Source organism: Priapulus caudatus, unplaced genomic scaffold (assembly GCF_000485595.1).
Source record: "Priapulus caudatus unplaced genomic scaffold, Priapulus_caudatus-5.0.1 Scaffold6, whole genome shotgun sequence".
NCBI classification, from domain to species: domain Eukaryota; kingdom Metazoa; phylum Priapulida; class Priapulimorpha; order Priapulimorphida; family Priapulidae; genus Priapulus; species Priapulus caudatus.
Window position 1 is genome coordinate 434845 of NW_014577067.1, and position 14056 is coordinate 448900.

The 14056-nt window shown below is 41.0% G+C and overlaps 2 protein-coding genes across 3 annotated transcripts in view; one reads left to right on the forward strand and one right to left on the reverse strand.

Annotated features, from left to right (window-relative positions):
- LOC106805094 (dolichyl-phosphate beta-glucosyltransferase-like) overlaps positions 1 to 1983 on the forward strand; it is a 14259-nt gene extending 12276 nt beyond the window's left edge. Inside the window, exons 9-10 of the mRNA XM_014806575.1 lie at positions 87 to 172; positions 1216 to 1983. Coding sequence (XP_014662061.1) covers positions 87 to 172; positions 1216 to 1325 — 196 coding nt within the window. The 3' untranslated portion in view covers positions 1326 to 1983. The remainder of the gene's footprint in view (positions 1 to 86; positions 173 to 1215) is intronic.
- A 2-nt stretch (positions 1984 to 1985) lies between these two features.
- Positions 1986 to 11981, reverse strand: LOC106805249 (ELMO domain-containing protein 2-like). Of its 2 annotated transcripts, XR_001393409.1 has the most exons (10): positions 11757 to 11981; positions 10104 to 10319; positions 9566 to 9791; positions 9093 to 9222; positions 8803 to 8932; positions 5622 to 5755; positions 5285 to 5353; positions 4060 to 4193; positions 2288 to 3787; positions 1986 to 2208 (listed from the first exon to the last, which is right to left on the reverse strand). XR_001393409.1 is itself a non-coding variant. In XM_014806781.1 (9 exons), exons 3-9 carry the CDS (start codon positions 9729 to 9731, stop codon positions 3609 to 3611), a joined length of 942 nt encoding a protein of 313 aa, XP_014662267.1. In that variant the 5' UTR covers positions 9732 to 9791; positions 10104 to 10319; positions 11757 to 11981; the 3' UTR covers positions 1986 to 3608. The 2 variants fall into 2 exon arrangements, 1 of the variants encoding a protein (XP_014662267.1); XM_014806781.1 differs by having other exon boundaries at positions 1986 to 3787.
- Positions 11982 to 14056: the final 2075 nt, after the last annotated feature.

Consider the following 14056-nt stretch of genomic DNA (forward strand, 5'->3'; position numbering starts at 1 on the left):
GTCTATCGGACCTTCGGTCTATCGGACCTTCGGTCTATAGGGATGACCCCGATTGAATAAACTGCGACTGATTTTTCTGCATTCAGGGCTTTTGATGTGGAGCTGCTGTACATAGCACAGACATTGGGTATTCCAATTGGTGAGGTAGCCATAAACTGGAAGGAAATTGATGGTTAATATGATTCCTAAATATTAAAATATATACAGTAAAACTCGCATAAGTCGACGCTTTTGGGACCAGCATATTTGTGTCGACTTGCGAAAATGACAACCTAACATCAACTTATACAATGTATGTAATGTGTGTATACACTGTATTAGCTGCCTTGTGTAGCAGCACATTTGTCGTGCACGTCTGGCAAATTTTCTTGGAACACTTGCTGAAAAAAATACGGTAATTCCGCAAGGCCGTGCTTTGGAACGAACTATAGTTAGTACTGTATAGCAGAATTAATTTTCAGGGAGTCGCACGGACTCCTGCATATGTCAAATCAGGGAGTCCGACAGTAAATCAGGGAGTATTTGACTCGATCCGGACTCGCGTTAATTTCGCACCCTGCATTGGGCTGCATACACTATATACACTATATAATAACTGTATACAGTGGGGAATCTGGGGGTGTGAGAGCTGCGAGCTGGAGAAAAGATACAATGCGTCCAAGCGAACAAATGCGATTCAAACAATCCGTCTGCGACAGCCAGCTCGTGTATTCCCTAGACCGTACACTGCGCAATCGGCATTTCTGATGTTGACTTACAGATGGGAAATTACTGTTGTTTGTATTACACGGGACCTGTCTGAGGGCGTCAACTTGTACATAATGACGGCTTATAAATTTCGACTTAGGTGGGGCTATTCCAATGGATTTACTATGAGAGCGAATCGCGACTTTGAATTCCATGTCGACTTACGCGAATTGACGACTTATAGACGATGTCGACTTACGCGAGTTTTACTGTATAAGTAAATAAATAAATGAATAAATAAATAAATAAATATATCTATATATATATATATATATATATATATATATATATATATATATATATATATATATATATATATAAACTCATTATTATTAGTTTGAAATCTTGCTATAGTGTTTATGTAAAAAATTTATCACCAACAACCATGCAATATTATTTTAATCAATTTACGACTACATATAGGGTTGATGATATTAATGAAGTGCACTCGTGCATGTTGTCCTGCAGGTTCCAAGATGGTGCCAGTGTGGAGTTGGTTACAAATGGGTAGGGATCTCCTTCTGATACGTTTTCGATATTTGATAGGTGCGTGGCAACTAAAAGAGAAAGAACTCTAGGTGCCAGTTTTTATGGTGCCAAGTTGTGTATCATGGTCTTACTGTGCCTTGCCTTCCAGAGTTCATTGCAACGTGTACCAAGCATGTTTGTATTTAAATATTGTTGAGGTAAAGAACTGTATTTTATAGTAATTCATAACATTACATTGTTTACAAAGAGAAGAGAAATAACAGTGTCATAATTGCATTTGATGGCAAGAATTAGGTACCCAAAAAAATGTTCCACAATATACACAATGGCTAAAATATTCAGATTGGCAGGCATGCAGCTATAAATTAATGTTGAGTTGTTCATGCAAGCAGTTGCTTGCAAATTAATTATGTTCAGTGTACCTTTCAGTTATGTTCAGCAGTATGTACATATTTATTTGGATTTTCTACATATCGTGCATTGTTCTAATAAATGTATGTAACACTGATGAGCTGTGATAGATATATTGCTATATATTCACACTGAAGCTGTTATGATATTGGTTTAGTCTGTGATAAGTTACAGCTAGCATTTGATCGTAGTATGAACACTAAATGTGTATCTAGGTATGTCTGTTTTTAAAAATTGTTACTAAACATGCTTTAACATGCACACCTTGTTATAAATATTAACAAGTAAAAAAAAACAATATAGGTCATATAAAGTAATAAATTAACAGTCATCACAGATTTAGTGTATTATTTGTGTATTATTTTTAACTTTGGTTTATTTGCTAGACATGAATAATATGGGTTTGTGATATACATTTATTGAATATATATATATATCTTAATGGCCTTGCCACGAGTACTATGGGATGATAGCACATACCACATAAACAAGCAATTAATTAACAAATTACACAGTATTTACTATGCACTGCGTTGCTTCAATAACTGTTCACATTGGTGTCTACTTGTTACTCTGGTGTCATCACTTTCATACATGGACAGAAGTTCAGCTGCATGAAATCTTAACAAAAAATCGAAACAAACTGATTTGGATTTTTTAGGAAGGCAAGCTCTTTTTCACATTACAGAATTCATCTAAATGCATCAAAGTTATGGTGTCCGAGTAATATCTGTTATCAAGTAAACACCACATGCAGATGCTTAATAGCGTGAATAGATATTGTGATATATGTGTTATATATATATATATATATAGTACATACATACACACATACATATATACATTATGAAGAATTAGCCACCATTGTGAAAAAGAATGTAAACATTAAATATAATTAAGAAGTACATACAAATTGACTACAATCACATAATGTGTATCACAACTCGTTCCAAAAAAACGGCCACACACTTCAATAGCATACTGTAATCTGTATCCTGCAAATTATTTTTAACATGAGTGCAACCATTCATTGCAAAAATGAATAAACATATCTTTTCTGAGTTTATAGTAGATAAAGCAGTACAACCAGATATTTCCAATGAGCAAGGTGTAATTATTTCAGGAGTGAATAAAATCAAACGCTCCTAATCATCTATATAACATAATACTGTAATCCTTTTTCATAAAGAAATGACACCGGTAAACATGACAGCATGTTCCCACACACGTCAGATTGTAGTTCAGGCAGAGGGCGGGGAAGAAAAAGGATGCTCCATTCTGTGAAGCATGGGGTTGCTTGTGCGCTATTGTGCAGCAGTTGCTAGGGAACACATTGGCTTGTCTGAGGAAGTGTGGGGTGAACATGTGTGATCTGATGTCATCACTGACACCAACATATTTATACATTTTTTTCTTAATGGTAACATGCTGTTCCTTAATAAATCAAATGCAGAAAAATAAAAGTGAACATTCTTGGCTATAGCTGCTTTAATCCTGACCTGACATAATTCACGATTATGTTAAAATAAGTTTATGAATGAAATGGCTCAAATATAATTACCTAGTTTAGCTGGGTAACTAAACTACACTTCATAACACAGTTTTATATGAAGTTTACAATTTAATGACATAATAAAAGATCAAGGATTTTTAAGACATAAGAGATCATTGTTGCATCGTAATGCATGACTTATTTGCAAATAAATTACTTAACATTTAATTAACGCTGCAATAACATTCCAACTATGGGCTACATCACTCATTTGATGACGCATTTGACAGTTCCATACGAGGCACCGATGTTACAGGCTACATGTGAAATTGTGTGTTCACAAATGAACACATTCATGGTAATAAATACTCTAGCAAGGACAACGCTGTACAAAATAATGACAAGGATTATAATGGGAACAAGAACAGAAACAATGGCAACTAATTAAGGCAATAGGCTTTACAAGATCCTAACCCTGATCGGGCGCAAGCATGTTCTCATCACTAATGTCAAGTTTCAGCCTTGCATATTCGCTCTGTAAGTACTCTGAGACTTGACTGAGGAATTTCTCGCGCACCCGGCTGAACTCCATGATGTCTGCCGGTTCCTCGGCAAACCAGAACTTGTCGAATTCGTACAGCAAGTAACCTGGAAGGTAGTCAGTGTCCAAGTTACGACCAATTAAAACACTACGAGGTGTGCTATAATAAACAAGCCACAGCAAATAGTAATGGAGCAACGTTCGCAGCGATTTAGATAACGACATATACACAAAAGAGCATTAATACTTGCTTCAACAGCACAGTTTATAAATTCTGATACGTCTGGTCTACAATTTGTTCAGCTAAACATTAATCCAGCTCGAATCTTGACTATTTGGCCTCAAACAATGGCTACGCAATGGTAAGTGTACCACTTACTGTATGTCAGATGAAAGTGTAGAAGTGACGGAGCTCCAATCACAGTGTTGTACATATGATTTTTAAGTGCACCGCAGCACAACAAGTGATAGGCCATACTTGTTATATTGATTCCCACTATTGCGAGAGAATATCTGTAGAAATGTGCACATCTATTAGAATTTATTTGTAAATATTTACAAAAAAATCCATTAATTATGCCGGCTGCTATTGGTATGTGTTATATATATATATATATATATATATAACATGTTATGGGCATGCATACAGAGGCACACACGTTCACACAAATGCAATTGCAGTCCTTGTGTTTTAAGGTGCGCGATCGCGCTCGCGCGCCATCGCGCGCCTCGATTGATCCGGAGAAGTGCGAAAAAACGCGCATCTAAGCATTATCAAAACGCACACCTCGCTTCGTGTTTTATTTTTCATTAATTCAACTTATAAACTCGAAGATAAACGCAAACGGTTGTAAACATCACGAACATTACCGGAAGTTGGTTCACATGTATGTTTATAACGACAGTTGTAACGCTTATACCAACAGCAGTCTTTAACATCAATTCATCCGCTCATCATTTATTTATCGCCGACGAACTTTGCCAATGACCATAGACGAAAGCTTGACGTATCGTTGACTCTGGTATTCTTCCGTTACACACTGAACCGTATACACACCTCTCGAACGTCGTAACTCACAAAGCCTACTGCCTGCGTGGACTGCTTTGCACCCGAACCCACCCAAAACCAAAACCAAATCCGGCCTATCATACGCGAGCCATACGCTAAAAGTCGTCATTCGGGAAGTAATTGTTGGTTGGCCGTTACAACAGTCGCAAATAAACGCTGAAAAATTGAGTGTTGTTCCTTTTTGACTAAACATGCTAAATGTGTAATTCAAGTTATCCACATGTTCAAGAACTGATATTTTGTTAGATGAAATCTAACATGATGATCACCTAAAAAATATGAAAATTAAGAGTACAAATGCAGAGCTAATTTTTATCCCAAAATGCTGGAAATGGCAGTTCATGAAGTCTAGATTAAAAATTTTTCCCCTGCGGGCACGAGAATGCAAATCACACACCTCGGCAAGCCAAGGTGTGTGATTTTTCACTCGCCTGCATTTTCCAAAACACAAGGACTGAATTGTAAACATACTAAAGTGAGTGAAGTGTCAGTTACTACTATATATATGTGTATACATGTATATGGTTATACTCACCGAAACTTGGGGTGATGTGACCGCTGGAGAACGTGACGTGCAGCATTTCTATACTGTGATGCAAAGAACCTGCAATATATGATTTTTAAGTTGATGTTCGATCTATTCTGTAATGGAATTTCCTTTGAAATAAGCAGTCGGCCAGTTCGGCAAAACTATAGTCAATGAGAAAAAACATCACAAATAGCTTTACTATGTACATGTCTTTAAAATTGACGTATGCACGGATGAGTATTATAGATAGATACACTACCTAGTTATTTAAACATATACCTCCTACCAAAAGAGAAATACATTTATTATCAAAAATGACCTAAAGTAGATGCAACCAGCTTACAGCAAATTATGAAGACCCAGCATGCCCATGCCTCGAAAGTCTGTTGCTGGGTCATCTCCTTGAAACCCAATATATGACCATTCCTTGGTAATCCTGCTAGGTAGTTGTCTTTCAGGTACTAGCTTACACCACAGCTGCAACAGCAAGCAAATGTGCATTAGCTGTGAATCAATCCATAAATTTTTCATTCAAGTCACCATATTGCATTACATTTATTATTGATAAATTGCAAACTGATTAAACAATTATTGAATACTAGCTGCGGGTACCCGCTGCGCTGGGTAAAATCGTGCTACTAATTCATACTACTAATAATGGGACACAATAAGAACATTGGGTAAAAATCGACAATAACATTGCACACAATATGAATATTTAGAAATCAGTCTAGTAAGATAATAAGCATGGGAAAAACTGTTACGTATGACCTTTATATGACAGCACAACCCAACTTAGAACCCCTGGAACATAATAGTAATATGGTGTAAATGACAAAAAGTTATTATAACAGCATGTACGAATGGGTTGGACTTTTCATTTGAAAACCTCTTGATAAACAATGTTTTTCGTGTTATTCTCTGGTGGAAATATGTAAAGATTCCTGGCGTCTTGAACTGTTGAGCTCCCCACGTACGGCATGCACGTATGGCACGTACGGCACGTAACAGCATGCAGGGCCCTCGCTACCCACTCGCCAATTCGCCAATGGCGAACAAATTAGTAATCTGGCGATTGAAAGTCTTATTTGGCGAAAAAAGTGACGAACGTAATTTTCCCATAATAAACATGACCCAGCAAACATCGATTCTATTTGATCGTCGAAACAGCAACGTTTCTTTTTGTGTGCCGGCACATTCCTGTGTCATTTCCGATTGCAGCTTTTTCCTCGATTCCGGGAAAGTTTTGCTGTCGCTCCCTCATACCAGCGCAGTGCCCACCCATACATATACAGCAATAACCACACCCACACGACTGAAACAATCAGTGCATTCGCCCCCCCCCCCGAACTTCAATCAATGCCGCCCAGCTAGCAAGCACGAGTGACGAGCCATGATGTGCACAGCCACGGACGTGGGTAACAGGGGTGTCGCGGGCTGCTTTTTTTGTTTTTTTTTCCTTTGGCGTGAATGCGTGAGAATGCGTAGGGCATGCGGGAGCGCGGGAGAATGGGTCCAGATGCGTGAGTCTCCCGCGAAATGCGCAGCGTGAGACTTAGTAGGTCTGCTAACAGAGTAAGATTTAAACTAAAGTGTGAAATTTTATTTTTGGGGTGCATCAAATGCAGTCTAAGACATTCAAATGTTTTAAATTTAGCTGGGGGAGACCCCCAGAACCCCCTCTACCTCTCTCCCTCTGCGTCTGCCTGCAGAATCCACATTCGTGCCTACTGCACGCCTTTGAATCTATCATGTGCGTTTTTCCCCAAACTGGGCATTACCACCGTTGTCTAATTTTCCCTCAGAAGAAACTCTGGGGTTTAAAAAAGGCATGTCTCCACACACGGCACGGCAACGGCGCTGGCAAAAGTCAAATGATTTTTACTACGCCTGTGCGTGCACGTGTGTGTGCGTGCGCGCGTGCGTGCGCGTGCGTGTAGGTGTGTGGTTGTGTGTGTATTGTGTGTAAGGTACTGTAAAAAGTAGTAAAACTGATAAGTACTAACTGGGGAATATAGTCAGCTTTGATGAGCAGCTAATTTTTCTGGTTCAATAGCATCCCGAAGTTACAAAAGTAGTAGAGTATATGCATGTGCTGTGAAAACTCTTCTGTAAACTATTAGTATTACTGTAAATAACGCTGAGAGGGTCTATGTCCCCTGGGGTACTGCCGGAACGTACCCTGGGTACGGTCCGGTATACCGGAACGTACCCTGGTACTATATTATATGCCGGACCGTACCTCGCCTACTCCACTAACGAGTCTAGGGAGTCGCCTACGCCTACTCCCTAACCCAAACCCTAACCCTAACCCTAACCATATCAGCCAGATAGTGACCAGGGTATGTTCTGGTATACCGGACCGTACCCACGGTACGTTCCGGCAGTACCCTGGGGGACATAGACCCTATGAGCGTAAATGCCTATACTGTGTGTATAGTACTGTCTATACTGTACTGCGCGCGCGCGTGCGTACGTGCGTGCGCGTGCGTGCGTGCGTACGTGCGTGCGCGTGCGTGCGAATTGTGCATCAGGTACTGTAAAAAGTAGCTGTTTGTGACCCTACCATCCACAACAGTTGATGTGGAGAGGGGTTTTAGCAGACACAATTTGGTTAAAACAGCTCTGAGAAATCACCTGAAAACAGAAAGTGTTTGTGACATTCTAACCATCAAAATTGAAGGCCCAGAAGAAGAGATGTTTGACTTTGAAAAGTGCTATGTCCAGTGGTGTGCCAAAAAAGAATTGACAATTAGAATGTCTCTGTCAGTCAGTCAGAGTCATGGTGGTGAATCATAGTGTTAGTGTCTCAGTCATAGACAGGTGGTGAATAATAGTTTGTTTGCATTAAATAAGTGTAGTTTTGTACTTCATGCATATAAAAGTTTGTGAAAAAATAAAGAAAAGAAAAATTATTTATCGCCTTTTTGTGTTTATAAAATGTTAGGCTACAGATGTGGCTAACAGGAATCCAAATTGGCTAATGAAAATTAATTCTGGCTAATTGCTTGGCTACAGAAAAAAAAATCCTAGCTAGGGCCCTGAGCATGTACGAATGGGTGGCGCTTCTCATTTCAAAGCCTGTTGATAAACAATGCAGTCGTAACCTCTGAACTGGCTGTGCTCTGTTTTAGCTCGGTGCTTGGTTTCGGTTTCACAATACCAGCAGCTGATGGAATGAGTGATCGATTTTTCTCTGTGGCAGCACTGTACAGTCAGTGCTGACATTGTGTGAAGATTCACGAATTGAGGGGTTTTTCACGGATTTTTCGGTGAGTTTGACGGTTTGGCAGGTTTTTGTCAGCTAGGAACACTCCCCGGGTATAAGAGATGGCCCTGTGAAAATTGCATCCAGATCGCTTGGGCGGTTTGGCCGCCTATAGGGAAGATACATACATACATACATACATATATACGAACTCAAATATATATTAGATCATAAATTATTATGAGAATTGAGCATGTATATTATAGTGCATATATTTTAGCTGAATATGGACATACTGCAGGTACATTATACAAACCTCCATCAGAAGTGTTTCATGAGTTTCATTAAGGGAATCGTACCGCAGTAGCCGGGTCATCTCCACCTCCTTCACCAGTGCTTGGTAAGACCAGATCTGCTCAAGGCATTGCCCAAATCTTAGAGCAAATCTAGGAAAACAGTAATCATTCACGAGTTGTTGCTAAACATGGTGTTTCATTAAAGAAGTAGTAGCTGAGAAATGACCAATATTGCACTGACTGCATGCTGAGGGGAAAAAATATTGCAGGCTAATATTGATTAACAATTAAATAGTGTGAGTATACCCACATTGGATGTGCTTCTTGATTGATGACTTTTAGCTTCATCACCTGTGAAACACACTCCTGCACACTGCCATGTTGCTCTCTCGACAGCACATTTTGTAGTAATGTACTTTTGGAACATCTCAGTGATTTTTCTGAATTGATTAGAGAAAAACAGTAGTCTATAATTTGACAGGTATATATAATACATAATCCAACATATTTCGGTTATCAAACGTTCACTTTTCTTATTAAACATCAACGATTTTGAAAGTAAAGAATTATGGATATAGTAGATGTAAGGGAAATCATAATATTTGACTAAAACTGTTTTTTTATCAATTGAAAATATATATCTGGTTTAACCGTGTGCACATGCTATACTCAGATTTCAAACTATTAATGCAGATGTAACTTCAAATGTCTGGTTAACACTGCCATAAATTCCCTGATAACAAGCAACCTATTACTTCTTTGCAAGCTTGGTAGAGATCATACCAATTCTCATAGTTCTGGGTGCTCCTTCCCGATGGTTGTAACAAATTCGCTGTAATTCACATTTTCCAGTAATTCTCCTTAGGAGCCATTTAAACATGTGCCAGAAGAAATAGCTTAGCCAAGAGGTGGCATAGAACCAGATTGAAGATTTATGTTGAGGTGCCATGGTCGCTCGTGTTACTGGCTAGTTGTGAACTTTTTATCTTCAAGAGAATAGTTGTGTGATCTGAAACAAGGTTACCAATGAGTGAGTTATATAAACTGCATTACAAAGTAGATGAACACACTACTACTACCACTACCACTACTACTATATAGAAAAACAGTATACTGACAGCCCACTGCTTGCTTAAACACTGTTTGAGAAAAAATACCCATTACAAATAGGATTAGTCCTACATTAGCCAAATCTGAGTGCACCAATGAAAACAATATCGACATTCCAACCAGTGGCATGTGCCTACATATTTGACTTAAGTTGTACACCAAATATATGTACATCTAATATTAATACTACTTGTTTGTTTAGATTACTTACATGCGTCTATAGTATATAGTATACCGCACGCCAGTGATGCACACCTGGCACCACACGTACAACGGTAGCCCGACGAGCGACCGATTGTCTCTAACCCTAGCAAGTCCGTTTCTTGGAGCTAGTTCAACGGTACATAAGTCACATACACAATCTTGTATCTTGGCTCCCTCTCTTGTATTTCACAAGACACTCGATTCATCGAAGTGCGGGGATTATCTAGAGAAAAATAAGATTGAACAATGAAACATGATGTATACGTAGTTATATACACCGAGAGTATCATCTGTTTACGGTACACGTAATACTAAAACACGTACACATGACATACGTAAATGTAAATACACATACACGTAATACTCACAGACGTGGAACATTTCACCCGTAACTAGCTCTAGTAACTGTACGCGGGCTATAATTACTAGAGTTAACCCGAAACGTTCTAGCTCTAGTAACTATAGCCCGCGTACAGTTGCCGCTGGGCTATAGAACCAGCCATTAGGGATGCGCGGGACCAACTTAGTCGCGCTAATTCGCGACTATAAAACGTCTGTGGTAGGAATTAATGCCTCTTATCCGAAGTGAATATGCCTTAAGTTATATCAACTACTAAAATTTAACCTCTAACTATCGTTGAAATGGTCTACTTGCGGTATTTCTGGTGAACAAACATTCGATTTGTGAACTTCAAACGGCCATTTTTGGCAGCGCTGCAGCAGGCCAGCAGCGCCAGTGAGCGGGAACTATGTATTTCCGCACGTGGAGGGGTGGGCGAATTGGGTTGGTTGTGGACAAAAACATTGTTGTTGTCAAGTAACAAATTAAGCGATCAAATAAGGTTGTAATATTAGTTTTGTCATAAAAGATGAACAAATTACTATTATTAATTTGTTACTTGACAACAACAATGTTTTTGTCCACAACCAACACAACCCGCCTACCCCTCCACGTGCGGAAATACATAGTTCCCGCTGACTGGCTGGAGTAAGTTGGCCCCAAGCATCGTAATGGCTGGTCCTATAGCCCAGCGGCAACTGTAGTTACTAGAGCTAGTAACGCTGAGAGGGTCTATGTCCACCAGGGTACTGCCGGAATGTACCCTGGTACTATCTAATAATATTAATATGCCGGACCGTACCTCGCCTACTCCACTAACGAGTCTAGGGAGTCGCCTACACCTACTCCCTAACCTTAACCATATCAAATAGTTACCAGGGTACGTTCCAGCAGTACCCTGGGGAGACATAGACCCTATGTCTTTGAGCGCTAGTAACGTACTAGTCCGAGCCGACGCAGACCCTAGTAATGGGGATAAACCCGCACCCTCAGATTAGCAAAGCAGAGTTATAACGTCTGCATTTGCGGTCTAGTAACATACCTACTTACGCAGATGGGGTCGTTGTCGTATCAGGTACTACAGATATGTACCCGAGGTAGTTTTACTTTTAGGTTGTTTAGTATTATGTTTATATTTCTATATGAGGGTATGTTTACAGTTTAGGGTTAGGGTTAAGGTTAGGGCTAGGGTTAGGGTTAGGGTACACTTCTGTAGTACAAGTCTGGTACACTTTGTGTATACATATATGTACCTCGGGTACATATCTCTAGTACCTGATACGACAACGACCGCTTGAGCCCTGGCCTAGGCCTACTTACATTCACATTTACTCTCACTCTGTGACCTGTCTCAGTCACTTTCCAGTTTCGGTTAAACCGTGATGCAAATTGATATATGTCAATCTTGTGTGTAAAACGTATAAACTCAATGTTATAAAATACTATTCGGGATTGTCCCGTAATCCGCATAAAGATAATAAATAAATAACAACATATTTGCTAAGCTAGCCTAAGTAGCTGCCAAAGAAATACACAATTACACGGGCGCCGCCATGTTGGACAAGAGACTATCCGAACCGAAGGTGCCAGGTGCGAACCGAGCTAAGCCGACGTGTGACGAGTGTGACACGCAGCTGATTTAGAACAGCTAACTACGTAGACTACGTATATCATCAGGCCCGTAGCCAGCTTTATATTGGGGGGGGGGCGTTCGTTTTTCAATGTTGGCAATTTGTCGGCAGGGGCGTGTACAGGATTTGTACCAGGGGGGGGGGGGGGTCTAACCGTAACCCAAAGTGTGCGAGCACCGCGAAGGGGGGGTGTGGGGGCCCTCCCAGAAAATGGTTAAAATTCACCCCCTAGATGCGTTTTCTCTGCACGAGCAGGGGGGTCCGGACTCCGGACACCCCGTACACGCCCCTGCGAGGGAGCCAAAGCGACCAGGCGGGGAGCCAAGCGACCCGAGCGGGGGAGGGTGTGGGGAGGGGGGTGTTCACCGTTCACCCTCCCGCACGATGGAGATTTTGCAATTATTACACTAAAAAGAGCGACCTGAGGTAATATTCTTGCAAATTTTCAACAACAAAAAAAAAAATTTTGCTTGGGGGGGAGGCTCGGGGGGGGGGTGTTCGTTCGAACCCCCCGAACCTCCCCTGGCTACGGGCCTGTATCATAGTAGTACATATAACATAGTAGCGACCAATGCAACTACAGAGAACATGTTACTCTCGGACTCGGACTCGGAGTTGCGTGGAATCGCGATATCGATTATATTTTGTCTCATCTTATTATTTCAGGGAGAGGACATTGGGGGGCACAAAAGTGTTATAATAATTATTATATCTATAATTATATTTAACTACTTAGTGAGCACGGCCACGTAGTGCTCGGACTACTGATGAGCCTATAATGCTAAAGTTATGTAGAAGATCAGTGGCTAAATCGCGCCTGGCCATCTATTCTACCGCGCGTTTCATTGTGGTTTGGGGAAATTTTTGGCTCATGCACGCACGCAGTACACGCACGCACGCGCACAGGTGTGTGCTTGCTCTCTGCACGTACGGGTACACGTAGGCCTGCATATACTATGCGCGCACTCGTGTATGCGCGCGCAACGTGTTCGTCTACTAAAAGCGGGGGTACGTGGGCGCAAACATGTATGTACGCACATGCGTGTGCGCGCGAATGCGCCTATGTGCGCGCATGCACACGTGCGTGTACTTACGTAAATATATGTGTAGTTCGGGCGGCGCCACAGGGGGGCAGGAGGGGGGGGCCGTTGGCCCCCATAATCATCTTGCAAGAAAAAAAGAAAGAAGAAGAAGAAGGGAGAAGAAGGAAGAAAAAGAAAAAGGAAAAAGAAAAAAGAAGAAAAGAAAAAGAAGAAAAAAGGAAAAGAAGAAGAAGAAGACAGAAGGAAAAAGAAAAGAAACATATTGCCAAATGTCTTGCAAATGATGGGTAGGGTGGGGGTCACCTCCCCCCCCCCATCATTAGCCAAGAAATGTAGAAGAGAAGAAGATTCTGTGCAAATGATAGGAGGGATCGCCCAGCCAAAATGAGTGATCGTAGCATACGAAGCTGGACGACCACTTTTCATCGAAAATTCGAAAAATTAAGTGTCGAAATTCAATCCATATAAAACCTGTGCTTAATTTGATAATCGATGTCAAGGTGTTATTTCTTGGGAGTCCCAAGTTGGGACCATCATTTGTCTGGATTTGATGCTGTTTCCGGCCGGAAAGGTTATGCGCACACTTGAGGTTGTAACAACTTATAAATTATAATTACAAAGTTGCAGACTTTTTGACCTCTAATAATACTCTTACAATGCTATCTTATTTTACCTCCGCCACGGGTGCGAGGGAGGCTTATGCTGATCGGGCTGTGCCGTCTCGTGTACACGTTGAGCGTGTGTTTGTGTGTAGTGCGTGCGTGCGTGGTGCGTGCGGTGCGTGCGTGCGTGTGTGGTGTGACGCGATTCGATATTAGCCTGCCCGGTGGCCCCGGTCGCGCAGCGCGTCAGCAGCGAGCCAGGCCACAGCCGGCTGCTGCTGACCTGAGCGGCGATCAGAGCTACATGTACGCTGGGCGTATATCGTGCGTATTCGTGTGTGTTC

What these genes read in the sequence shown, in the direction of transcription:
- LOC106805249 (XM_014806781.1), bottom strand. Translation starts at nt 9,731, where the DNA reads ATGGCACCTCAACATAAATCTTCAATCTGGTTCTATGCCACCTCTTGG. An exon ending in ACCCAGAACTATGAGAATTG is followed by an intron (nt 9,223 to 9,565) that starts GTATGATCTCTA and finishes TAATCAATTCAG; the next exon opens with AAAAATCACTGAGATGTTCC. An exon ending in ACACTTTCATCTGACATACA is followed by an intron (nt 3,788 to 4,059) that starts GTAAGTGGTACA and finishes ACTACCTTCCAG; the next exon opens with GTTACTTGCTGTACGAATTC.